The 27087-nt window shown below is 40.6% G+C and overlaps 1 protein-coding gene across 1 annotated transcript in view; it reads right to left on the bottom strand.

The window, feature by feature from the left end:
* Positions 1-2522: 2522 nt before the first annotated feature.
* Positions 2523-27087, bottom strand: part of LOC131852169 (protein unc-79 homolog) — a 57498-nt gene continuing 32933 nt past the window's right edge. The window contains 27 exon segments of the mRNA XM_059202810.1: positions 2523-2891; positions 5477-5599; positions 5968-6192; positions 6653-6797; positions 6955-7142; positions 8475-8650; positions 9074-9302; positions 9673-9885; positions 10529-10656; positions 11818-11972; positions 16053-16191; positions 16788-16895; positions 17151-17266; positions 18075-18177; positions 18582-18676; positions 19130-19271; positions 19549-19656; positions 20031-20140; positions 20578-20660; positions 20850-20936; positions 21299-21404; positions 22203-22446; positions 23015-23165; positions 24418-24564; positions 25077-25182; positions 25526-25657; positions 26489-26624. Coding sequence (XP_059058793.1) covers positions 2634-2891; positions 5477-5599; positions 5968-6192; positions 6653-6797; positions 6955-7142; positions 8475-8650; positions 9074-9302; positions 9673-9885; positions 10529-10656; positions 11818-11972; positions 16053-16191; positions 16788-16895; positions 17151-17266; positions 18075-18177; positions 18582-18676; positions 19130-19271; positions 19549-19656; positions 20031-20140; positions 20578-20660; positions 20850-20936; positions 21299-21404; positions 22203-22446; positions 23015-23165; positions 24418-24564; positions 25077-25182; positions 25526-25657; positions 26489-26624 — 3953 coding nt within the window. The 3' untranslated portion in view covers positions 2523-2633.

Below are 27087 nucleotides of genomic sequence, written 5' to 3'. Positions count from 1 at the left end.
TTAAACTTGAACCAAGGAGATTTCCTAGGTTTAAATTTAAGTTTAGGGTCTTTTAATTATAAAATACTGAATACCAGGTATTTATTGCTTATAGTTACCGGCACAGTCAGAATTTAGACATCCCATACTCGCTATTATATACGAGTGTATAATAACAGTTTTTAGCTCCATTTCCATTCAGACCTATTCTTAGATTTATATTTGACGAGCTTAACCTGCGACTTGGTCCGCGTGGATTTTTTTTATTATCATAATGAGTAAAATTTCTATAATAAAAGTAGCCTAAGTTACTCGTTCACGTTATATTAGATACTGCGAGTGAAAGATTCTTATACCTGACGTTTTTTTTAACGTGTAGAAAATCTTCAATAGACTTTCACCCCGCCGGAGGTATGACGGGGTGGTGTGGGGAATTTTTGCCCAATAGAAACGACACGATGGACCTGCAAGCGCCTATGCCAGAGCTGGATCCCTGACGGGTCTATATAGCGAACTTTAAAAGGCAAGTACATTAGATAGATTCATAGATATGATGGTCGCTGTGTACAGGTCTTAGAACCTGACAATAGTCCAAAATCCCTAATAAAAAAAATTCCATTTTTCAATCGGCCGTCAGCTCGTTAGCCATCCAAAGGGGAATACAAATGTATGTATTTGATGAAATTTAGAATGAACTATTAATGACGATGAAGATAATTGGAGCACAACATAAATTGCATGTAATCTATCATATCAATGTAGGTATCTAATGGATTTTACAACTTTCTAGAGTGACATTACGGTCAGACAGGTCATAGGTGGCTGTAGACTAATTAGTGTACTGCTTATTGTCTGGTAGACGGGCAGACAGCGTGGGTCGCGAATACAGAGGCTCAATTAGACGCATTATCATTCGGTGAAATGTTATTGATTCCGTGTTATGCAAGTTATAAGTGTCTATTGAAAGACTCATTAGAAATATTTAATAGGTATATTACAATACCAAGTAGATATAATATAAAAATAATACCCCTGAACAATTCACACAACGTCATCTAGTCCGAAGGTAAGCAGACTTTGTGTTGGGTATTAGACAACTGATATTAATCGATTTTTTTGTTAATAGGTATATACTTAATATCACAGATAACATATATACTTAATATACATAGTAAACACCCAGACCGATACATCATACTCATGAATACAAATGATCGCACAGTGCGAGGAATCGAACTCGCGACCATCGGAAGTAAAGCGGTATATTGAATCGTTTACCGATGGTCGCGGCATATTAATTCACACAAGGATTTTCAGTGTTGGCCAGATTCGAAGTGACGACCTTCCAGTAGAAGTTTAAAGATATGTTTTGTACGTTTTTAGTATCCATAATACAAGCTCTACATAATTTGAGCTAGACGTCTCTGTGTGATGTATCCAGGAATTATTGTTATTTCGGAATTAAAGCGATTGGACTCTGGCCATCAGTGACCCCTTATGGGGCACCGGGTATGGGACCGAATATAGCGTATATTCGGTCCCGTACCCGGTATACTACTCGGGTGAATCAGCCCTCCCCCGCCCCCCGCCCGCTGTGAAAATATTTCGTTTAAAATTATATATTTTAACATGAATACTGAAGTATTTTCATACCTATTATGTAATTTACAAAAAGTATTTAATGAAAATGATTATTAAGAATTCTACATTCCTTGAGATTTTCAAATTTGATCACTAACGTGCAGGGATGTAATAGAAACACAAAAAATATATTTGTTTATATATTTATTTTGACAACAATATTATTTCTAACAAAGTACAATATTATTTGGCAAATATTTGGCTAAAATATAAATAAACTAGGTATTACTTAAACTAACATTTAATAAGTAATTTCTGGATGCAATAGCACAGGTACATAATGATGTTATTTTGTTACGACAGTTATTACTCATTCATGCCTAAATAGCTAAATTCATTGTGACGAATTTTGGCATAGATATAGAGAGAATTTTGAAAATGGTTATAGGTTGTATTTTTCGTAAAAACCTCTCTGGAGTGACAATATTTATTGTATAAAATGCTGCTACATCCCATTTGATAGCTATTTGACAGTTTGTATACCATGCAAAATTTCAAAAATGTAAAGTTGTATAACATTCCTATAATAAATCAACATGCAGGTGTCTTGTTTATTCTTCTTGGCTAAATCCTCATTCCGAATGTATCAAATATTTATAAAGTTTGATTAATATAAAATTTATTTATAACAAAATAAATAATAGTAAAATAATAGTTGTCATTGTTTGGTGATTTTCACCCGCAACGAGATTATCAACTCGTCAAAGATTGATATATAAAATGTATATATAAATAATAATAATAATGTTTATTTATTTCAAGACATATTCGAAAGAGTACAGCTTTACTTGTACTAGCTTTTTTATTTATTTTTAAGTGAACAGATATTTAAAAATAACAAAAGAAATGAGCCTTTAATACTACTTTCACCGTAACGTAATTTATTTATGAATTAGACAGAAACAGTACCTCACAGTACATTCAGGGCAAAAGGAACTTGGCTGATGCTGTGAGTGTAACTGGTTTGATTACTTGTACTGCCTACCAGGGTGAAATAACGTATGCGGTGTCAATTATATGAAGTAGAAGCTATGCGGCTGCAGCTCGAGCTGCGCCATCTTGGCTAGCAGACGGTGTAGACGACGTTGGGCTGCGTGCGCGGCGTGCTCGCCGTGCGTGGTGGCGTGCGGCGTGGCGGCGTGTGTGGTGGAGTGTGTGGTGGCGTGCGTGGTGGTGGCGTTCTGTGTGGTGGACACGTGCGGCAGCGTGCGCACGGCGGACGGCCGCGCCGCTCGACACGTGTCCAGCCGCTGTTCCACGTGCCGCGGCATCTGTTCGTACATCAAGTATTTGTTGAACTATTTGTGCAACTTGTTAAGGTAAAGGGCCATATTATGGAACATTGTACTAGTTTATGAAACAAGTGATAAAAATCCGAATTACAAATAATTTCTAACGTATTCAGTATTTATAATATTATCTTTATGATCTTTAATAACCTATTTATTGATTAAATTAATTTATTTTTGTAAACACCTTAAAATGTATAGAAAAAAAAATAGATGAAATGCCCGTGTCAGGTTGCATGAAAAAAGACTGTCTTTTAGAGTTAGAGAATGACACGTGTCATCACAATTGTTTTAACTATTTGAAATATTTGTCAATGATACAAAAATACTTGAAACATGTCAATCAAAAGTTTGACATATTATCTATTGATTGATAATGAATTTAAAGTACTTTAATAAGGTATTTATTTTTTATTTAGGTGTTTCATAATTGCCGCAAAAATTTCTAAACAGACCGTATTTATGGAACAGTATATTCAGTGTTCCACATCCCCCTCACATTCGATTTTCTTAGTTGTCCGTAATTATGAAACAGCAAAAAGTGGACAATATTTAGTTAATTTCGTGTTAATCATTGTTAATTAATTACAACAAAGCAATTTACGTTAGAACAGATTATATTTCTAAAAATTTGCATTTAAATATGTACATAGATTGTAAAATTCTATGAAAATGAAAAATTAACCTCAAAAATGAATAAGCTGGATGATAAATATTGTTTTATATTAATTAAAACATATACTTAAGTGGAAAACCTGCCTGAAAAAATTAATAACACTTTAATTCAAAATTTTTACGAAGCACCTACATATCACATTTTTATAGATGTTTTTAAATTAATAATTTTTGTAGGTAGATACATTTTTTTTATAGAATTTGATATCTTTATTCTATAGATTTATTTTATATTGTTATTTTTATTTTTAATTGTTTGGTATAATTTTTATAATTTGATATTGGTTGGTTTTCCTGAAATAAATAAACTAACTGTCAAAGAAGTGACGTTGGTAAATTTGAATTTTTAGTGAAAGAACAGAACAGTAAGAAAATAATTTGATTAATAATCAAGTCGAATGATAAAACTAATGATTACATGACACTTAACAATGATTGTCATTCTTCTAATAAATATTCTCCTCTGATAAATACCAGTACCCAGTCTCAACAAAGCAGCCATTCCTGAGGTAATTACTGTATGAAATTATAGTATAAAATGAACCTTAGATATGGTTACTGAAGCTCATTCTGGTATTTATGAAAGTAGTAATTTAAATTGACTAAATTTAACTAATATTTTGAAGCGTAATGTTGGTGATGAATTAATATTTTGAGTTGAATTTGAAGTCAAGAAAAAATAGATTAAAGTTGAGTCATCAGGTAAACTCAAACTACCTTCTGCTGGCACATCTGATCAATGGATGCAATATGACTAAAAAAAAGAAACTGATCGTAAAACTAAAGAAGAAAAGCTACATAAAAGAAAACAATTACTAAATGAGAAAAAAGTGATAGCTGATGAACGGAAAAAGCTACTAGAGAACGCATTACTACAAAGGATCAAAGAAGAAATGAAATAGTTGAATTTTTGGTTTAATTTAATGTATATTTGGTTTTTATATCTTGTTTATTAATGCTAAGATTTGAAACTGTTTTTGTCATACTTACTTTGTAAGTGAATATTTATTTATTGCTTGTTTATTCGTATAATTTTTAAATCTAACTGTATTAATAATTAGTAATAAAACTTTTGATACTATGAATAAATAAATTAGTAACTGAAAAATGTTTTTAATGCGAGTACTTCAGTTCATTTTGAGTTCCATAATTTGGGACATTCCCGATGGAACACCCGTACGTGTTGCTTTAGACTGTTTCATAAATACGGCCGTATGTACTTGTCTGTTATTTTATTCAATTTATTAGCATTTTCAACTAAAACTCACTTGATAATAATTATTATCACTTCAGTAGATATCAGGCAAACTATTAACTTAGAAAAATTCAATGTTTCAACTCTATTTTTTTTGTAAACAATGTAAAATATTCAACTCCTACTCAAAAGGTGTTTCATAATATGGCCCTTTACCTTATGTAGCTGAAGTCACAATATTTTTATAATTTCTCGTGTTTATACATTCCACACATGCATACAAATTGAAACGGTTATCATATTTGAATGTTCCTGCAACACTGTTGATTATCTAAAGACTGCTTTTCGTTTACTTTGGGAGCAGTGGAATTTTATATTGATATTTTAATAGAACAATAAATTGCGATGATAAATTGAATTATGCTTAAAAGGTGGCCGGTCGGCATATAAATATACAACTATAGCTACAATCCCATGTAGACTAACCAAATATTCTGTGTTGGTTTCAGTGTAACTAATAGCTTCATAAACAAAAGTAATAAAGTATTGTTACTTTGAATACCACACTTAGAAGGAAGAACGTTCACCAATACAACCTTAATGTGTAGGAAGTCTCAATACAATCAATTTGAAAATAAATTCCATAATAATTTTATTTCGGGTCTCTAAAATTGTAAAACAACAAAATGGCCCTTACGTTGAATAGTGGCGAGTGTAGTATAGGTATCCACAAAGGCAGCAGTTTGTTGAGCACAGTCGAATTGCATTCTAATAGTGACTCCAGTAGACTCAGGAAATGTAAGTTTACGGTTTCAGCCAACTGTGGACGAAAAGAAATAATATACAACTATAAGTCGAAACGGCAATATTTGGCAAGTGATTCGAGGTCGATTAATCAGGATACATTCTTTTAAATGTCAACTTATATGTAGACGTTATATATAGAGGTCTACATTTTAACTACAATGTAAGGTACATGGCAGTCAAATAGACAGAAACTCAGCTTTAGAAGAAAAAAACTGCTTATTAGCTGAAATAGGTGCAACATATTTATACATCTAGTAACACGTAAAACAAAAAATTTACCTCACTAAGGATTTTATATAAGTCTACCTTAGAAAAGCAGTTATTAACAGACCGATAACTCTGAACAATCATTTATTCAGGTATATTTGTATTAAAACTTACCACTTTAGACTGCACAGTGACCTGCAGAATACTTGGTACAAGCTTGCACCAGAAGTCCAGGAGAATGCATATGGTAGTATTGTGTGGTTCACTGCTCGGTGTGCTGGCTGAGGCTAGCTCCTCCAAGTAAAGCGTCCATAGTTGGCACAGGATGAACGCATGGAATAGGGCGTTCATGCGTTGTGGTGCCGGTTTAGTTTGTTCCACGTACGAAGACATTATTGTCTGTAATCAGGACATTACCCATATTATAGAGACTGTTTCCTGATAACTACGAAAAAGACTCGGTAGACTTATAACTTATATTCACAGTATATTGACAAATATTGTCAATATGTTATGCGAGAAAGTCTCGGTGAGCGACGTTCGGTGTGCGGTGTGCGATGTGCGGTGTGCGGTGTGCGGTGTGCGGTGTGCGATGTGCGATGTGCGGTGTGCGATGTGCGATGTGCGGTGTGCGATGTGCGGTGTGCGGTGTGCGATGTGCGGTGTGCGGTGTGCGGTGTGCGGTGTGCGATGTGCGATGTGCGGTGTGCGATGTGCGATGTGCGGTGTGCGATGTGCGGTGTGCGGTGTGCGGTGTGCGATGTGCGGTGTGCGGTGTGCGGTGTGCGGTGTGCGGTGTGCGGAGTGCGGAGTGCGGAATGTGGAATGTGGAGTGCTGAGTATGCAGTGCGGAGCCAACCTGTATATGGTCGGTGATGTGGCAGGTGGCGTCCTGCGGCACGGGCTGCTGCAGCGGAGGACGCGCGCGTGCGTTGCACAGCGCGCCCATCACCAGCCACGACACCAGCCGGACGCGTCCTACACACTCGCCCACCTCGCGCGACCTGCGCACCGAATTAAAGGATTGTAGGAGGCAGCTATTGAAACTGTCAAGTGCTAACTATTTGACCAGAGCGTCAACTTTTAGACATTATTTTTTTGGTAAATGATAATTGTATCAAATGTGTGAGGAAATGTGATAAGTGATTGGGAGATACAAACCCAGGCATAGAAGATGTAAGCCAAGGCATGTGCCGAGCCGCTTGACCACGATCTTGCTTGCCGCGGGAATGTTCCAATGCCAGCTCCATCGCGACGTACTGCGCGATGCCACATTTTACGATAGCGCCCAGGGTGTCTTCATTCAGGCAGATCAGATTGCGGTTCACTATCGACTTCGATACGGACCCCTGAGGAACAGAATAATATATTGATTAATTACACATATTTTTACTGTGACAACTACAATTTTACGAATATTTGCGTCCAGCTCCCGCGCGCCCCCGGCGGCCCGGTACGTACCTTGATCTTGTTGAGCAGGTGCGGGTCGAGCAGCAGGTCGAGCATGTCGGGCAGGTGCGGCCGCATGCAGTCGACGGCGCCGCCGCCCAGCTCCCGCGCGTCCCCGGCGGCCCGGTACGTACCTTGATCTTGTTGAGCAGGTGCGGGTCGAGCAGCAGGTCGAGCATGTCGGGCAGGTGCGGCCGCATGCAGTCGACGGCGCCGCCGCCCAGCTCCCGCACGTCCCCGGCGGCCCGGTACGTACCTTGATCTTGTTGAGCAGGTGCGGGTCGAGCAGCAGGTCGAGCATGTCGGGCAGGTGCGGCCGCATGCAGTCGACGGCGCCGCCGCCCAGCTCCCGCACGTCCCCGGCGGCCCGGTACGTACCTTGATCTTGTTGAGCAGGTGCGGGTCGAGCAGCAGGTCGAGCATGTCGGGCAGGTGCGGCCGCATGCAGTCGACGGCGCCGCCGCCCAGCTCCCGCGCGTCCCCGGCGGCCCGGTACGTACCTTGATCTTGTTGAGCAGGTGCGGGTCGAGCAGCAGGTCGAGCATGTCGGGCAGGTGCGGCCGCATGCAGTCGACGGCGCCGCCGCCCAGCTCCCGCGCGTCCCCGGCGGCCCGGTACGTACCTTGATCTTGTTGAGCAGGTGCGGGTCGAGCAGCAGGTCGAGCATGTCGGGCAGGTGCGGCCGCATGCAGTCGACGGCGCCGCCGCCCAGCTCCCGCGCGTCCCCGGCGGCCCGGTACGTACCTTGATCTTGTTGAGCAGGTGCGGGTCGAGCAGCAGGTCGAGCATGTCGGGCAGGTGCGGCCGCATGCAGTCGACGGCGCCGCCGCCCAGCTCCCGCGCGTCCCCGGCGGCCCGGTACGTACCTTGATCTTGTTGAGCAGGTGCGGGTCGAGCAGCAGGTCGAGCATGTCGGGCAGGTGCGGCCGCATGCAGTCGACGGCGCCGCCGCCCAGCTCCCGCGCGTCCCCGGCGGCCCGGTACGTACCTTGATCTTGTTGAGCAGGTGCGGGTCGAGCAGCAGGTCGAGCATGTCGGGCAGGTGCGGCCGCATGCAGTCGACGGCGCCGCCGCCCAGCTCCCGCGCGTCCCCGGCGGCCCGGTACGTACCTTGATCTTGTTGAGCAGGTGCGGGTCGAGCAGCAGGTCGAGCATGTCGGGCAGGTGCGGCCGCATGCAGTCGACGGCGCCGCCGCCCAGCTCCCGCGCGTCCCCGGCGGCCCGGTACGTACCTTGATCTTGTTGAGCAGGTGCGGGTCGAGCAGCAGGTCGAGCATGTCGGGCAGGTGCGGCCGCATGCAGTCGACGGCGCCGCCGCCCAGCTCCCGCGCGTCCCCGGCGGCCGCCAGCAGTCCGCCGCCGCCGCCCGCCCCCAGCGCGCCCGGCAGCGCCAGCCGGCACCCGTGACCTGACGCCACCACCGCTATATTTATTCCCGAGACGTAATAGACGAGGCATAACAGACGATATATTTTAAATACAGAGCTCGGTAAGACGCGGGGATATACTCTACAGAATTGTATTCTGCCTATAGTCTTCTAAGTATAAGCATACCGACAAAGCTATCTATGGAATGAACGGTATAGCAGCAAATAAAATAAAAGTAAAATTATAATTTTCTGCAAATACTAACAACAATAACTGACACAAAACATAACATTTTTATCAGGCGCTCTTTGTAACATCAATTGGTTGACGACGAACGACAAGTCGATAACGGCATTACATTTAATAGGATAATAATCTTAATTTATATATCTTAATTTTCAAAATCCTCATTATTTTTATACAAATAACAGATTTGTCAAAACATAACAGAAAGGCGCTTTACCTTGTAGCACGAACTGTATCAACACAAAGAGATTATCATCAGGCACGGTGGTCTTGGTACGGAGAGCCTGCACCAGCTCGTAGACCAGCACCCGGCACACCAGCAGGCGGTCGCGGTCGCGGCTGAACACGCGCACGCACGCCATGCTCAGCTCAGAGATCACCGACAGCCGCACCACGAAGTTCTGGATGCCGTAGCTCACGATCTTGGAGATTGGTTCGAGTATGCTCTGTGAGACGAAGATGATTGTTAGTACTATGGAATAATAATAATACTATTACTAATAAATCTATTGCCAGCAATGGACCACGTGAGGTTTGGCTCCACGCGGTTCTATCTGAAAATTCTCGTGATAAATTCCTGCTGAATTTACCACGCTAACAAGATGACTGGCTGATTTCATGCTTATCTTATCATTCTCTATTAGTTCCCGGCGAGCGACCGTTAGCAGGCGGGTGAACAATTCCAATCCAACTCATTAAAATAAATGCCCGGCGTGGCGCAGCATGTCGTCTAGCTGCACCAGCTGCAGCTCCTCCAGCTGCTGCAGCGGAGACGTGGCGAGGCGGCGGCGAGGCGGACGCCAGTAGAGCGAGTACCTTGTGCTGAGCAGCGCCGGGCACGCGTAGCGCAGCGGCGGCCAGTCGCAGCAGCGGCAGCACATCGTCCAGCTGTGGCAGCTGCAGCGCGGCGCCACGCAGCAGCGTCTCCAGCTGCTGCACGAGCGCCGCGCACGCCGCGCCCGGCCCCAGCGCCTCGGGCGCCAGGCACTCCACGTACATGGCGATGTTGCCCGCTATTACGCTCAGTTGCTGCGACCACGCGTTACATACACGACATCTCAATTAGTTACTCGATATTGTAGTCAAAGATAATACCTCATCTTTTATATATCTGCATTCTATATATGCAATGCTAAATTTATACAATTAGAAAAAAAAAACTTCAACATAATAACTTAATAATATTTTTAAAATACAGTAAAAACTTGAATAATGTTAGACTCATCGTACATTATGATCCTCATAAATAAGAACCAGTAATACCAATTTCTATTTAATTTTATTAATGTCCCTGTAAAAGGGAATTCGATGTGTTAAGCAAAATCTACACCAGTACATTGCGGTGTTCAATTCTCGCTTGCTCGAGCTTCAAGTGCTGTGGCATAAGAGACATGTAGATCCACATCTATATCTATGCTCCTCGCGCATGCAGTTTATGCCTCGATTAGCCATTAAAAATGCCGAACTCAGAACTTATGGTGTTCATCAATTCCAATGCATGCATTATGGTTTCCCAGGTATCAGAGAAAGACGAAAGATGAACATGAAAGCACTCTTATTGCTCAAAAGACACTCCAAAACAATTCAACCTCTACATTTGTTTAGGATACGAGTCGTCTGTATCATAATGTACGAAGCATCTTATTAATTCGAAATAGTTAATAATATTTACGTCAATAGGCAAGGTTTTCTTCGAGTTAAGATGCTCGATGACCAGCTGCAGCGGACCGCACGGGTACAGTTCGTTGAAATCCACGAAGGCTTGGGCAATACTCTTGAAAAACATCAACCGTTGCTTTTCTGTTGAAATTTCATACATTCTGTACACTTGATACATAATGTTCGCCTGGTACCGTTAGCAGCAGGAAATGGAATGAGCAATCAAGGATTCAGTAGTATGTATGTATAATTGATACATTACCTTTTGTAATGTGTTAATTACTATATATATATATATATATATATATATATATAATATTACATGTGAGCAGTGAAACAGATTCGGTCTAAATACAATCAATCAATTTGATACAATCTTCATGCGCAAGTCACACAGAAGCCGTAACATGTTTCCATAAATATTAAAATTTGTAACAAGCAGAAATGCCGGCGTTAAATCTTGAAAAGGTAACAAAGACAGACAGACAAGACATACTTCTACATTTGTAATATTATGAATGACCTCTAGATTGGCACCTAAGAGATGCATGTCTAGAGCAGCACAGATATTTAATCAGACCTCTGATTACATCAATTATAATAAAAATTATGTATTCAATATAAGCAGTTCTGTATAATCTACGGTACACACAATGTAATTAAACTGGCATGCAATTTTGGTAGCTATAAGACGCGGTTTCGCACAGCTTTGTTAAAGAAGAAAATGAGAGCAACTGAACATTGATCTGTAGATTAATAATAACCTAAGACAATTAACCCAGATTTACTAACAAAACTCCAATTTCAAATTTAGATAATAAAAAAACGTTAACAGTCCATTTAGTCCCAAACTAAGCAGATCTTGTGGCTATGCATACTAAACAAGTGAGAGATGTTACTAATATATATTATATATATTTTTTTAATACCTAATAAATATATATATATATGGATAACACACAGCCAATACAATCATACTCATTAATACAAATGTTTGGATCGTGCGAGTCATACATTTTTTACTTTTTCATATGATTTTTCAAAGATTGTCTTACAAACCTTATAATGATAACACTCCATGCAGCCATGAAGTGGCGAGCCCATGTACAATCTTCAATTCAAATTTATTTACATACATATATATATAACTGTTCAATTATTCATTTTTGTATTTCTAAATTGGACAGTCAAAATGAAGTTATTACCTTCTTGCTTCCCTCTTGGTATTTAATTCTATTAAAACAAAGAATTTGAACAAAGCGAATGTGACAGTATGATGGTGGTGGTGTGATGCCGTCATACCAGGAGTCCTCTGCAAGAATATCTGCAAGAAGACGTTGTTGGGCGCGAGCTGGTGCAGCACGCAGCGCAGGAACTGGTGCGCCACGAACACCGCGCTGCCCGGCAGACGCGTATTGGTCTCGACCTGCCACGAGTACTGGCCCAGCTGCACCACCCTGCACCCACCTCCTGCATCACCCTCAGTGACCCACACACGATATCACCCACATTGACCCCACACAATATCACCCTCATTGACCCACACACAATATCACCCTCATTGAACTCACACAATATCACCAGAGGGGAAAGGGGATTGTTAGTAATGTGGATTTATGCCCCCATTGCTAAACAATGTACCATGTTAGGTTGATCTCCACGCGGTTCCCCCTGGAACAGATCTGACCTCATGTTCATTTTATCACCCCCACTAGTGCATCATTCCATTATCATGCTTAAAAGAATATCACCCTCATTAACCCATACAGAATCACCCTCATTTTACAGCCGCTTGTATTTTTTCTAAGCTGTTCACAATTAGCAATACTGAACCACAATAAAGAATAATATTAAACTGCAATTAAATAAAACCAATATAGAAGAAAATAATATTTATTTTTAAACTGTCGTGTTTAATTGATTATTTATATTGTGAACCGGGTTTTAACACGAATAATTTTATGGTAAATAAAGGTTAACACCCAGTTAACAATGTAAATAGTGTACAAGAAAACAAGTTTTAACCGTGGTAGTAATTTGTATAAAGCCATTCACCTGGATATCTTTATCTCACTTCTATCCGCTGTCATACTTGCTTAACTGTTACGGTTTGAAATATGCATGACGGAGGCATGACTCCTTAGTCCTTAGGCATATCAACGTAAGGGACACTACGGGCATCCCAAAATCATTTTGTTATATCCAAAGACCTATTAATGGACGGTAGCTACCACTCTGCGTCAACCATCCACAAATCAGGCCATCAGCTAGGTCAAGTGGATTGGAACTAATCAATAACAGAAAAATGTAGATCAGCTGTTACATGTTTATGTACTCGAATAATTTTACGAAAAATTTTAAGTTTCAACTGCGTATATTATAGTGAAAATTTTGGCCATGAATCAGTAAGTACTCACAGAATGAATGTTTACATAAGGAACAAAAATACTTTTTATGTAAAAGGAATGATAAACAATCTGACGGCCAGCCTGACAGTAAGTAGCAACCATTAGTACGCCATTATGCAATACCTGCGCTACCCTTCATACGTTGTCTGAGAACCAAGGAGTGCCACCGTATTTTATAATTGCACTGCCATATCTCCTCCATCAAACTCTAACAGCTTATAAAGCAAGCTGTTTGTCGGTAGAAATAAATGAGATAAAATTATCCGCGCAATTGACTTTTAAAAAGGTTAGCTACCTCGGTAAATATTCAGATCCTATAAATAAAATATAAAAAATAATATGAAAATGATATGAAAATAAAACCTATGATTGTTTAATGTTATAGAGCTTAATATACTATACATATAACATCATTTATAACACAGATTTTTATGTAGAAACATGTAGTAAACATTATTAATATAGTTAATCGAGTCTTAACACCAATAATTTAATGCTACGTAAGGTATATACGACGCTTCGACTGGGATGTGATCACGAGTTGACTAGAGTGCAGCGATGTCTATGTTGATAGGTGTCGGCAGTTTCTTCAACTACCTTCACCGGATTTTCAAACGAGACATCGCGACACACAGCACTCCGTACACTTATTAACCGACGCTAGTGGTGCCTACAATATGTATTTGAATACGATGTGACATATACATAAATTAGAGTTGCCAACTGTCCTGTTTTCCCAGAACATTTCCTTTTTTCTAATGTCCTGGGACGTCTTGAAAGCTATTCAAAACGTCCCAGAACGTCATCATGTCTTGAATACAAAAAATGATTCTTGGGTATTTAAAAATTCTGTTTCAAATATTAAAATAAAAAAAAGGATATAAATTGATTCAAATACTTTTATAAAAATATGAAATTTTAATTTCTTGACTTGCATTTCATCTATTTTCAATAAACATTAATTTTAACTATTGCAACTCTATTAGTGCGTCCTGTTTTTAAACTGAAGTTCTAGATTTTCCGACTTAGAACCCTGTTTTTTTTTTAAATATATTGGCAACCCTAAGATAATTAAGTGCACATCTTACTATATACCATCAAATCATCAATCATATATACCAAGAAAGATGGCGGAATCGTAGTTCACAAACACGGCCGTCACTAATCTGTAGCCGAAGATATACAGTTGAGACCTCTCGTCTGTATGCAGTACAGCTAACAAATGATATCGGAAGCTATATTGCATTCAAACGGGGGGTACCGACTGACTTTGTGAGCAGCGCTGGCGGCAAAGGACGACGTAGGGGACACCTCTAGTTTAAAACTATACAATACAATATCATAGAATTATTTGTGTTAAGACCTTCGTGAATTGAAGATGTAATTTGCCTTTACACGACACGTTCATTCACGCCATCAGGAACGCGCGCTATTTAGCGCGAGAAAGCGCGCGCATTTAACTTTTTTTTTCACTCTTTCCGCGTGAGCGCGTAATGTTATTTTAATTTTTTTTTTAATTTGTTTTATATCCCCAGATTTTATTTTCCAAAGACACGTTTAAAATTTAAAAGTTATTAATAACTCTATAAATATGTCTCTGCTCCAAAGACAGATATCCGCCATTTTGCTATGATAATTAAGGATTATAAAATACGCACGCACGATTGAAGACGCGGGAATGCGCTCACTGGCGACGCGCACGGTCTTTCTCGTTCTCTTTATCTACATTTACATGCACTCTCTTTCCTGCATGAAAAACTATTTGCGCGTGAAAGAGCGTACGTGTAAAGGCACCTGTTGAGTAAATAAATGAAAAATACAGAGTAATAAAACATGAGAGCCGGACAGTTTGGAAAACCTTTAAAACTAATAAAAATAATGATCTAATAATCTCAGAACAATTCACACAGCGCCACTTAGTCCCAAGTTAGACTAGCTAAAGCTTGTGTTATGGGTACCAGATAATTGATACAAATACATCGATTATTTTTATTAAATACATACATAGAAAACACCCAGACCGATACAAACATGAGTTCATTCATTCATTCATGAGTATGATACTTATGAATATAAATGTTTGTGCCGTGCGAGGAATAGAACCCGCGACTACCGTGGCTGTCATTAAAAGTTGTCCAAATTGCCAGTCTCTTATAATTAAACCATGCATATAGGTTATGTATATGTCACAGCAGAATTGTAACTTTATCAGTTCACAATCTAGATCGCGAGGTATAATTATACGTGTTAAGATCCGATTAAATATATTAATAATGTTAATACTTTCACAGATCATATTAACTAAACAAAACAATATAAATAAAGAGTCTCGCACTATGTACAGCCTTTTAATATACATTTAAAAGTTGTACAAAGTGCCAGAGTCTTTGAAATTAATGTCTTTGCATACAGATCATAGTATATCACCGTAAGATTGTAAACTTCGTTAGTACATAATCTTTTGGATTGTGAAATGTACTATATTGCTATCGGCGTAAGGTTGTGAATAGTTTCTTAGTAATGTTTGTATTGTCCAAGGAATAGAATTCGCGGAAGTGGTACTCTAAACCGCTAAAAGACATCCATTGGCTGATCAAAGTTCATATTTTAGTTGACGCATTTGGAATGGCATACGAGCAGACGGCCTACCTTATTGTAAACCGTAACTGATTATATATATGAACAAGCATTACGGACATCACGTTATCACGTGACGTTCGTGGTACCATTCATGCAATCTTTATATTATTAAATTTCGTATCTCTCAGGCATGAGTCGGTGTTTGAATATAAATTCTTCTGCGGGTTTGGATTTCCACCTGTACTCGCCTACTACCGTTTGGTGACGCTAGAAAGGCGAGCTGTTAGAAATAGTTTTAATTGTTTTTCACTATTCTAACAGCATTACGATAATTCGTAAAAAAATTAAAGTCCGCTGCGGCCAACACCATTACAATTCGAAGAAAAACTAACCGAGTTTACAATCTTAAGGTGTCATAACTCCACGGCTCCTACGATGCGAGTCGTCGGGGCGGTTGGGGTCGTCGGCCGGCGATATACAGCCGGGACCTCTCGTGTGTATGCAGTACAGCTAAGAGCGGTAGCTATACTGCATTCAAACGGGGGGTACCTGCTGACGTGGTGCAGCAGCGCGGGCAGCAGCGCGGCGGCGGCGGCCGGCTCGCGGTGCACGAACGTCGCCAGCACGATCACGCACAGCCCCAGCTCCTCGTCGCTGTACTGCTCCGCAGCCGTGCCGCACTCCGCGCCTGCGCGCACACCCACGCACAAACATACATCCATATAACTTTTATATTATATTTAGATATATCGATAGTATTGTAAATAAACACTAGCGCCATCTGTCCGTCTACACGTCTTACACTAAACTATGTACTTTGTTCCGTCTCTAATGGATGTTCTGGTCTGTGGCTTTTTATTTGCTGTGATATATATATATCTTTTCTAATTGATAGAATAGATTTGTAAATTGCTGTTTTCTATTATAAAATGTAATTAAATCCCTTAGATAGATACATAAAACTTTTAGATAAATAAAATCTTTAGATTCTCTATCTAACTTTTACACAAATATAATTTTAGGACAGATGAAACCTTCATTCTTTATAGTATTAGATGTTACAGAAGTCCGTTTGATTACTTAAAAAAATTAGTTTTTTTTAAATTCCGCTATCATTAGCATACAGCAATTTATACACACAGTAACAAAGATTCATTCATCAAACTCACAAGTTTATATTAATGCAGATTTACATAATATAGAAATGAGGAGTAATATAAAATTAGAAAATTCTAGAACAAATGCACGTGTGGCTGGGGAGGCAGGTGTAGGCGCGGTACTGACAGTGGTAGCAGAGCGTGGTGTCGGGCCGCGCGGGGGCGGCCGCGTGCGCCGCCCGCCGACCCCCGCGGCTCTCCGCCTCCCACCACGCGCCCGCCGGGCACGAGCTCTCTGCGTACAACACATACATTTTTTATATTTGTAGGATAGATTTAATGTTTACGTTGTGTTAAATCAAATCAAATCGAAAGGAAGTGTAAAGGCCGCTCAATCGTTAGTTCAGAATTATGGAGTTATATCGCTAACTAATGACAGAATAATAATTGTGGTCCTCCAAATCATTATGTAGGTATGTAGATAAGGTATATTGGTGTGTGGTGTGGTGGTGACGAGTGTGACGAATGTCACTAGTGTGACAAGAGTGACGAGTGTGATGATCGTGGCGAGAGTGTCACTTACCTGCTCGCGGCGGAGCGGGGGGCGGGGGCGCGGGCGGGGAGCCCAGCTGCGCCGCCTGCCGCGCCAGTCGCCGCGGAGACCGGCTACGTCACAAACAAATCATTGAACATTCTATATTGTTCACCACGCAGAAAAACAAACATATACATACACTAATATGTACAAATATATAAATATGTATAAACACAACAATGAGCAAGAGAAAAAAAATACGAGAAGACTGCGAATAGGATGGATGGAAAAGAAAAACATGTTACGCCGACCCAAAATTTTTTTTTATACTACGATGGTGGCAATCAAGCATACGGCCTATCTGATGGTAAATGGGTACCGTATCCTAATGAAGTAAGGAAGAAGCAGATGATGAATGAGGAAGAGAAAGAGGAGAATGAATTGTCAGGGCAAAATAAGGCCAATAACCCTCTCGATTTTTGCAGTTCAGTGAGACGAAGAGATATTATTTAATCATTATACAAATTGAGTTACTGGTAAACGCCAAGATGAGATAAATTGCATCAAGTATCTACTTATATCGTACATTGCTTCTGTGCCTAGACTTGTAATATTTCTGCCAAGCCTTATAACAGAGATTTAAGTTCAGTGTAAAGTCAGTCCATGTTACGACTCCGCATTAAGAGTACGCGTTACTAATAAGCCATGTAGCTCACTATCAACTAAACTTACTAATGTAGTTCAATTATTAGACCTGTATACTCACTACCTAGATACTATAAGAATCAAATTAAGTAAACACCTCATCACATCATATATAACGCTACAGCTGTGAGGTAATAACCATCATGCTATACTTCTATGATAAAAATAAAAGAAATAAGAACAGAATTTATTAAACTTTCTAATATAGCAATAAATAACATCTGTGCCCATTACCTACTGGCTTCCGAAGACTTTTTCAGTTCCTGAGGTCGATCCGAGGGTGTCGGCGTTGGTTCTAAATCTGAACGACTTGAATCCGTTTTGTCCGTTAAATCATCTATGATATAAAAGTTAGTATTATAAAAAGTTAGGTTAGAATTACCGAGTACTTAACTCAAACAAACATATGGAGGGAGCTAGATGTCTATTAGTGCGCAACTAGAGGGTCGACATCACCTGAAATCCATCATGATTAATTCCTGCTGAAAAGGGAAAAGGAAGGGGCAATATCTCAGGTTGACCTCCACGTAGTTCCCCCTGGAAACCACCGTTATAAATTCATGGTGAATTTACCACGATAGGCTAACTGATCTAACCTCATGCTCATCTCAGCATCCTCCACTGGTGCGCTGCCAGCGTAAACCGTTAGTGCAGACTGATGTACCATTTCATTTGATAACAGAGTAAAATGGGTGCACCATTTTGTGGTGGAAGAAATAAATTTAATATAAAAATACATACCTGGTGGTAAACTTAAAGCCTCCCGCACCCTATCCACTAAGGCGTTGAACACTGGATACTGTTCTTTGTTGGGCTTCGGGCCGATGGGCAGTAACCTAATTTTTTTATTGCAATTAGTATAAAGACACGCTTCTTGTCTAGTACTCATAACAAAAATTACTTACTTTGGAATTAGATACGACTGACTTAGACCTAGCGCTATGTGAATTGTCTAAAAAGAATTACAATTTACTATTTTATGTCTTCACAATCAGACATTGTCTTAGGTTTTTCCAACGACCTTAGTGGGTTGCCTGAACTTTTTAATATATAAAGGAATCGCATATAAAGTTTGAAAGACATACATTAAGTGACACAGTGTACAACTAGTTCAGGCAATAGAAATCGAAATTTCGAAACGTATAAACTTCGCAATCACGTGGCCAAGTTAGTGTAAAAATTAAAAAAGTATTAACTCGACTTGTCGGCATAGTTGTTTAAATTACGTGAGTCTATGTCTGATTTTTAACTTGGTACATGATAGTATTAGTGTAGAGTAAACCGGTTACCGTTCTTGCGGCGGGATGTGGAAGGGCTGCGCGGGGGGCGCGGGGGGCGCGGGGCCGGCGGGGGGCGGGCCGCGCGGGGCGCCCCACGCCACCTCCATGCGGGACAGCGGCGACTCCGGCGACGCGTACGTGCACCCCGCGCCTGGTACGACACACACCAAATATTTAGTTAGGTGTTACTACTAGGTCTGGTTTTTACTCGTTCGTTCATAATTTTGTAAATTATATATCTTTAAAATTAAATTAAGATAATATGAGTAAGACCCGCCTAACGAGTTCATAATCAGCAACACGATGGTAGTTGTACCGGTAGGGTTGCATGTGACCGGATTCGTTCGTATTAAACTTTCCCTTTAAACTCGACCTTGACGGCCGTCTCCGGGGCCGTGGTGGTGTAAGCGGTAGTAGTAGCGCGTCACCTGGGCTCTTGATGTGGTGGTGGTGGTGGTGGTGCGCGGGCGGCCAGGCCGCGAACTGTCCCGAGCCGCCCGACGACGGCGCGGTCTCCGGGGACGTGCTGCTGCCCACTGACACACCAAGCAATGCTCATTTAATACACACTGCTATTTCACGTTTTGCAAATCTGCTTTCTCGCAGATATATATAGACATACCCACACCAAGATAATAAAACGATTAAATACCAATATGCTGCTATAAAATATTTGTAAAAAGGACTCGACTCAGCTTACCGTTACAGCCACGCTAAAGAGCTCAATTTCAGCAGATTACACAAACAAAATTATTATAGATAGCTCGATAGAATTAATAAAAAATTGACGTTTATAAGTGCCTAAAATTTCATATATTAGTCCTCAGAAACTGTAGGTAACGCACTACATTTTATATGTCTACTTGCCATTCCTATTACAAAATAAAAAACGTCAGAGCATTTCACTCACCCACTATCCGCTTCTGCTTTCCTAGTACTTTGGCCCGTGGAGAAGTTTGCTGGCCATGCAATTGATCTGGCCAGATCTCCACTGACTGTCCGCTCATTGGAGTTGATTTTCTGGTAAGTAATGTTATTAGTTCTTTTTAAATAGAAAAAGTTTTTTCAAATATCCGGCTCGAAGGATCAATGCATTGAACATGATAACAGGATCATACTTAACTATAAACTAGTATAATGCGTAACTGTTATAACAGCCAGTGGAAATTAATGGCCTTTTTTTAAGAACAAAGGACCTCTCTCCCGTCTCACCTTATAATAAGTTAATACAGCCGCCGATGAGCACCCGTAACATCAGGAGAATAGACTTTGCAATGTTGCAAATAAAGACAAATGCATTGCAGTACTTTTAAGAAATAATACAAATAGAAAAGAAGGAATAAAACTAGAAAATACCAATAGCGAAAGCTAAACCACCGTTACATTGTCATACATTAAATAATTTGAAAGAGAATATATTCGAGTAAACAATAAAAGTATTATGAAGGAGTACTAACAAGTTGGATGAATCACTGCCAATGGATACTGACGAACTCGTGGACAGTTGATGTCCCGACCGGGAACTGGCCGTGGCTGTTTGCTGCAATGAATATGATAAACATATTATACAATTTGAACCTTATTTATTATTTATTTATTCATTTCATTATAAGAATTATACATTTATAATGTGAGACATACTAAACGAGGAAAAGGCTAAATTATATTTCGAAATTTACAATTTAATGAAAAATATATCATTTACTTTGTATATTGTATAATTACTTACAATTTTATTCAGTGACGGCGGTACAGATGTGGCTGGTGTGTCGATTTTGGGTGGATCTTCATAATGAGATGGTTCATCGAAGGATCCCTGCATATTTATTATAAATGAAATTACATAATAATATTAAAATTATAGATACTAGTCTTTTCGATGTGGTTATATCCGGTATTTACTATACATTTATCTAATATATTAAATTTTATTGTTAGTAATGTGGACTAGTAACTTGATTGTTATAATTAATGTATGGTTAGGTTGATCTTCACCCCTGTTAACTATCATGATTTATTCTTGTTGAATGTTACGATGGGCTAACTGACCTGATCTCAAGCTCATCTTATCCTGTGCTAGTAAATCGTTAGCACAAAGCGACAGGAACACAATTACATTATCATTAATTAAAAAATAATATAAACCAGCTTTTTAAAATGGAAGGGATTAATACTAACGGGCGCAGTACTTCCGTGGACAGTGGTGTCGGATTTATCGCTTGTCTCCGGGATGGCAATCAATTCGCTCTCAGAAGATTCTTGTTCTAGGCTCCATTGTTGGTATCTGCAAAAATAATTTTCTTAAACCAACTCCTGAAGATTCTTAATAACATCTTAATTCTTAGGAATGTTAACACATACGGGAGATGATGATGTTGATCTGTGATGTTCGTGTACATTAGATGTATCCTGGATGTTTTTCATCCTAATTAAAGTGAACAGTATATATATATAACATACTATATATTAAGTGACAAAAAAAGATCTTTAAAACTACATATCAATATAAATTTTTGAATCAAAGCAAGTAAAAAATAATGAAATAAGTAAATATAAGTAACTTAACTAAATTAGGTTAATATACAAATTAGCTGTTAAGTAGCATAACGATTATTTTGGGAACTAAGATCTTTTTTACATAGTATAAAATGACATCGGCTGTCTGTACACTTATGTCTTTTAAACTACTCAAAGGATTTTAATGCATATTTTAGCAATAGATAATTATTTAATTAATCGACGACCTCGGTGGTCTAGCGGTCTATCACACCGCTTTACGACTGATGATCGCGGGTTCTATTCCTCGCACGGCACAAACATTTGTATTCATGAGTATGATTGTTTGTATCGGTCTGGGTGTTTTCTATGTATAATATGTATGTATTTAAAAAAAAACTATGTATATATCTCAGTTATCTAGTACCCATAACATAAGCTTTAGCTAGCTTAACATGGGTCTAGATGGCGCTGTGTGAAATGTCTTGAGATTATTATTATAATTAGACGCATAATACAATACACCCCGAGTGTGGGTGGGTGGTGGGTGGTCTAGCATATGAATAAAGGAGCGTTGTATCGTTACTTGTGCGGCGCGGGCTCCTCCCAGTGCGTGTGCATGTGCGCGGGCGACTTGTGCAGCTTGCCCTTCCCGGCCAGCGGGCTGCCGGCCGCGCCCGCACACCCGCACCCGCTCCCGCCCCCGCACCCGCACCCGCTCCCGCCGGCGCCCGTGGCCGCGACCGCAGCCGACGCCGCGCCCGCGCCCGCCGCCGCCGCGCACCCGGACAGCGGGTCGTGTTCCATTTTCAAAGACGGCTGGCTTAAATCTGTAATGTATAAGAACTTAGTACGACTACGGTCTAGTGTCCGAGAGTAAAATATAAATAAAAGTATAAATGAAAGTAGAAAATGCCATTAGGTGTTAAGTCCGCCATATGTACTCTTTGCTTGTGTATGACGTGCATTAAAGTTATTGAAATGAAATGAAAAAATGAAAATATGTGACCGTTATTGTTAACCTAATTTTATTGTTATTTCATATGTATGTTAGTCTATAATGTATTAATAATGTTTGTCAAATCTTAGATTACACTATCATACATATAATTTACTTTTCTCTAGAGACTACAAGATGTGATTTTTCAAGTAAGGTATATTAAAGAAGTTATAAGTATTAAGGTTTCTTAAGCGTCAACAACGCACATGTGACAACCCTGATGTCTCAGGCGTCCATAGGCTGCGGCAAGCGTTTACCATTAGTTGTCCTTGTTTACAAGCACTTTTGAATAGTAATATTTTTATTCTACCACTCATTTGAAACGCAGATTCATCACAAGAAAAATAAGCATAAAACTTGTATGTCGCTTTTTTGAATAGATATTTGCAGTAAGTTACCCCTGGCACGCGCAGTGTGAGGAAGCGGGTGCGGCATGACGAGCATGGGCGGGATTCGCTTGCAGTGGTGGTACTGCGCCTCCACGGAGTTCAGCACCACGCGCACCAGCGCCTGCACCTGCGCGCATATGGCGCCGCTCCCGTAGTGGTACTACGCACGAATGGCTATTATTTTACAACCACTTTAAATACCTTCCCAAATGCTTCATATAGTACAGATATTGTTGTAAGTGACAGACTATGTGATTCCACATTGATATTATAATAAAGTACTTCTGTTAATTTATTTGGTGCCCTTTTACAAAATCAAAACAAACCCGGATTGGTTTGATTAGGATCACGCTTGATAAAAATTTATTACTATTGGCTCAATAAGCAATTTTATCGCTTAAAACAATGTTAATTAATTTTAGTACAGAGATTGGACCCTGAGGTCAGAGATAAGTTATTTTTTGGCGTAAAATAAAGGTTGAATAGATAGGCAATGTAATCAAACATTTCTCGAACAAAATACATATAAATTATCATGAAATATAAAAAAAAAACAGATAACAAGTATACAAAAACATATTAGTCGTATCCAGATACGCAGAAGTTGCCAGAATCGTGCGGCGTGCGGCACCTTGTACAGTAGCACGAGCAGCGCCATCAGCCAGTGGCGGCGCACGTGCGCGAGCAGCGCCATCCAGCGTACAGTAGCACGAGCAGCGCCATCAGCCAGTGGCGGCGCACGTGCCGGCGCCCACCTTGTACAGTAGCACGAGCAGCGCCAACAGCCAGTGGCGGCGCACGTGCGGCACCAGCGGCGCCAGCGTGGCGGCGCCCACCCCCACCTTGTACAGTAGCACGAGCAGCGCCATCAGCCAGTGGCGGCGCACGTGCGGCTCCAGCGGCGCCAGCGTGGCGGCGCCAGCGGCGCCAGCGTGGCGGGGCGCCCACCCCCACCTTGTACAGTAGCACGAGCAGCGCCATCAGCCAGTGGCGGCGCACGTGCGGCTCCAGCGGCGCCAGCGTGGCGGCGCCCACCCCCACCTTGTACAGTAGCACGAGCAGCGCCATCAGCCAGTGGCGGCGCACGTGCGGCTCCAGCGGCGCCAGCGTGGCGGCGCCCACCCCCACCTTGTACAGTAGCACGAGCAGCGCCATCAGCCAGTGGCGGCGCACGTGCGGCTCCAGCGGCGCCAGCGTGGCGGCGCCCACCCCCACCTTGTACAGTAGCACGAGCAGCGCCATCAGCCAGTGGCGGCGCACGTGGCGGCGCCAGCGTGCGGCGTGGCCACCCCCACCTCCAGCGCACGAGCAGCCAGCGTGGCGGCGCCCACCCCGTGGCGGCGCCCACCTTGTACAGTAGCACGAGCAGCGCCAGCAGCGCCATGCGCCAGCGTGGCGGCGCCCACCCCCACCTTGTACAGTAGCACGAGCAGCGCCATCAGCCAGTGGCGGCGCACGTGCGGCTCCAGCGGCGCCAGCGTGGCGGCGCCCACCCCCGCGGCCCCCGCGCCGCCGCCGCCCGCGGTGGCCGCTGCCCCCGCTCCGCCGCCGCAGCAGTACTGCACAAAATGCACTCATGTTAAATTCCTAGTGAATTTACCACGATGTGCTAACTGACCTGACCTCATGCTCATCTTATCATACTCCACTGATGCACCGCCAGCGTAAACTGTTAGCGCAAAGTGGAACACCATACCATTGTCGACCATAAAAAAAAAACGCACCCATATACACTTTGTACAGAGTCACCATCGTGAATACCTCTGTCTCGTCTTTTCCCGCTGCCGTGCACCACGCTTTCTAAGCTGTATTTCGGATTAAAAGCAGGACATCTGTTATGAATGACGACGTATGCGGATGCCACAAAAAAGATATGACGCGATATCCATACGTATGTCGTATATAACCGACGTTTGCTACTTTCTAATATGAGAGTCCTCTGCTTATTTACCTTCAATTATATATCAGAACTACTAATTACTTCATGTAATCTAAAAAACCTGCTTACAAATTTACTACATGTTTCTTGTCCCTTAAATATAGAAGCACTTTAAAACAAACAGCGACTTACCTGAAGTAACAGCAAAGTAGGTTCAGCTATACTAGCACCCATCAAATGATTCTGATCCAACACTTGCGGCAAATTAGCCATGAACGCATTAAATATTGATGATTGCCTGTAATGAAATACGATACATGTATAAAGATACACTAAATTGAAACTGTCCAAACATAGATAGATGCTGAGGATCATCACATACCGATTATATAACGTTAATAATAATAACACACCTGGATGGCGTATCAGGTTAGAAGACTGATATAAATTCTTACATTTTTTTATATACATGCATAATATACGTAGAAATACCCAGACCGACACAATCATACCCATGTATGCAAATGTTTATACAGTGCGTGAAAATGAAACAGCGATCATCAAAAGTAAAGCGGTGTGCTAATCCACTAGACCACCGAGGTCGTACGACGTTGTCGCTTATGCTTATTGCTTATTCTTACCTCAAAGTATAGGGTGACAAATGGAAATATTTTTCGACGCAGTTGTATCCTAACAACAAGAACAAGTGCTTCAACACCAACTCTTGACTTTTCAATGAGGATTTATCTTCTGTGGGGTGAGCTTGGTCTGACCTAAGTGAAATTAATGGCATCATCTGTAATTATCTCTATACAGTCTCTACATACATATAATAAAGTTGTAAACTCGTGACCTGGCATGACTTTATTTTATTTTTTGTGAGTTAAGTTAAGGTTTTACGTAAATAAGGCGAAAATTCAATTCAATTATTTATTGTTGTTATTTTATTCTCATTAATGTATGTAGATCTATAAATGTACAAGCGTACAAAGTCCGGGGCAGTACGAGAATACAAAATATGCTGTGGGTAGAACGCCATTGAATATTGTACGGTTTTATTACACTGCACATATAATTTAACTAGCTTTTGCTCGCGGCTTCGCTCGCGTTAATTTATCCCTTTAGGGGTAAAATTTATCAAAATCCTTGCTTAATCCTTATCGGATGCCTACGTCATAGTAGCTTTATGCAAGCAAAGTCTCAGCCCGATCGGTTTAAAATTGACGAAGTGTCATATAAACTTTCATCCCCTATTTTATCCCCTTGAGGGTAGAATTAATCAAAATCCTTTCTTAGTGGATACCTACGTCATAACATCTACCTGTATGCCAAATTTCAGCCTGACCCGACCAGTGGTTTGGGCTGTGCGTTGATAGATCACTATGTCAGTCACCTTTGAGTTATATATATTTAGATATACTAATAATTAAAAAATCAAGGTTTACGCAGTCAATTATGAACTTTATTTGTATGGTAATTAATGGTAAAATGAGCAATGGTAATGGTAGATGAGCACACGTTGTATTTTTGGTGACCAAACGTGAACTAATTTTCGTATACTGATATAACAAAATGAATCTTAAACATTGAACTAAAACACTAACCTTGATAAGAACTGCATTAGAAGAAACACCAACAAATTTGTGGTTTCCCGGTCAGCTTCTTCAAGATCTACAGCTTTCGGTAGCACTGTAGTTAGCGTCTCTTCAGTCGAACGCCCCGACAGGGAATGAAATCCGTCTATTGAAAAAATACGCTATATTTATTTTACTTTCATTCGAAAACGTATTTAATAAACTTTATATCGTACATTTTCCTCACACTTGACTCTAAATAAATTCAACCATAAAACTGTTGCTGTCGTTGTTTTATTTTTTAAATCAGCGCTCTGCCTACTAGGTGGCGCTGCACGAAGGATAGTTCGAAATTTGAAAAACTAAAATAGCAAATAGTGCTGTTATGGAATATATATATATATATACATATACTTATAACGCACGCGTCTTTTATGTGGTGTAGAGCTATTCTGTAAGCATCGCTTACAAATTCGAAATATGAAATAATGAAGTTTGAAATAATTATTATTGATTATTTAATTGAATCAGTCAACTTTATATTTACAAATGAATAGGAGTCCCTTGAGTGAAGCGATGAGTGAAATGAGTTGATAAAACGCTTACAGAGTACCAATGCTGATTTATAT

Source organism: Achroia grisella, unplaced genomic scaffold, assembly GCF_030625045.1.
Source record: "Achroia grisella isolate CSIRO2021 unplaced genomic scaffold, CSIRO_AGI_Agris_v1 utg840, whole genome shotgun sequence".
NCBI classification, from domain to species: Eukaryota; Metazoa; Arthropoda; class Insecta; order Lepidoptera; family Pyralidae; genus Achroia; species Achroia grisella.
This window is presented reverse-complemented; position numbering and strand designations above follow the sequence as displayed.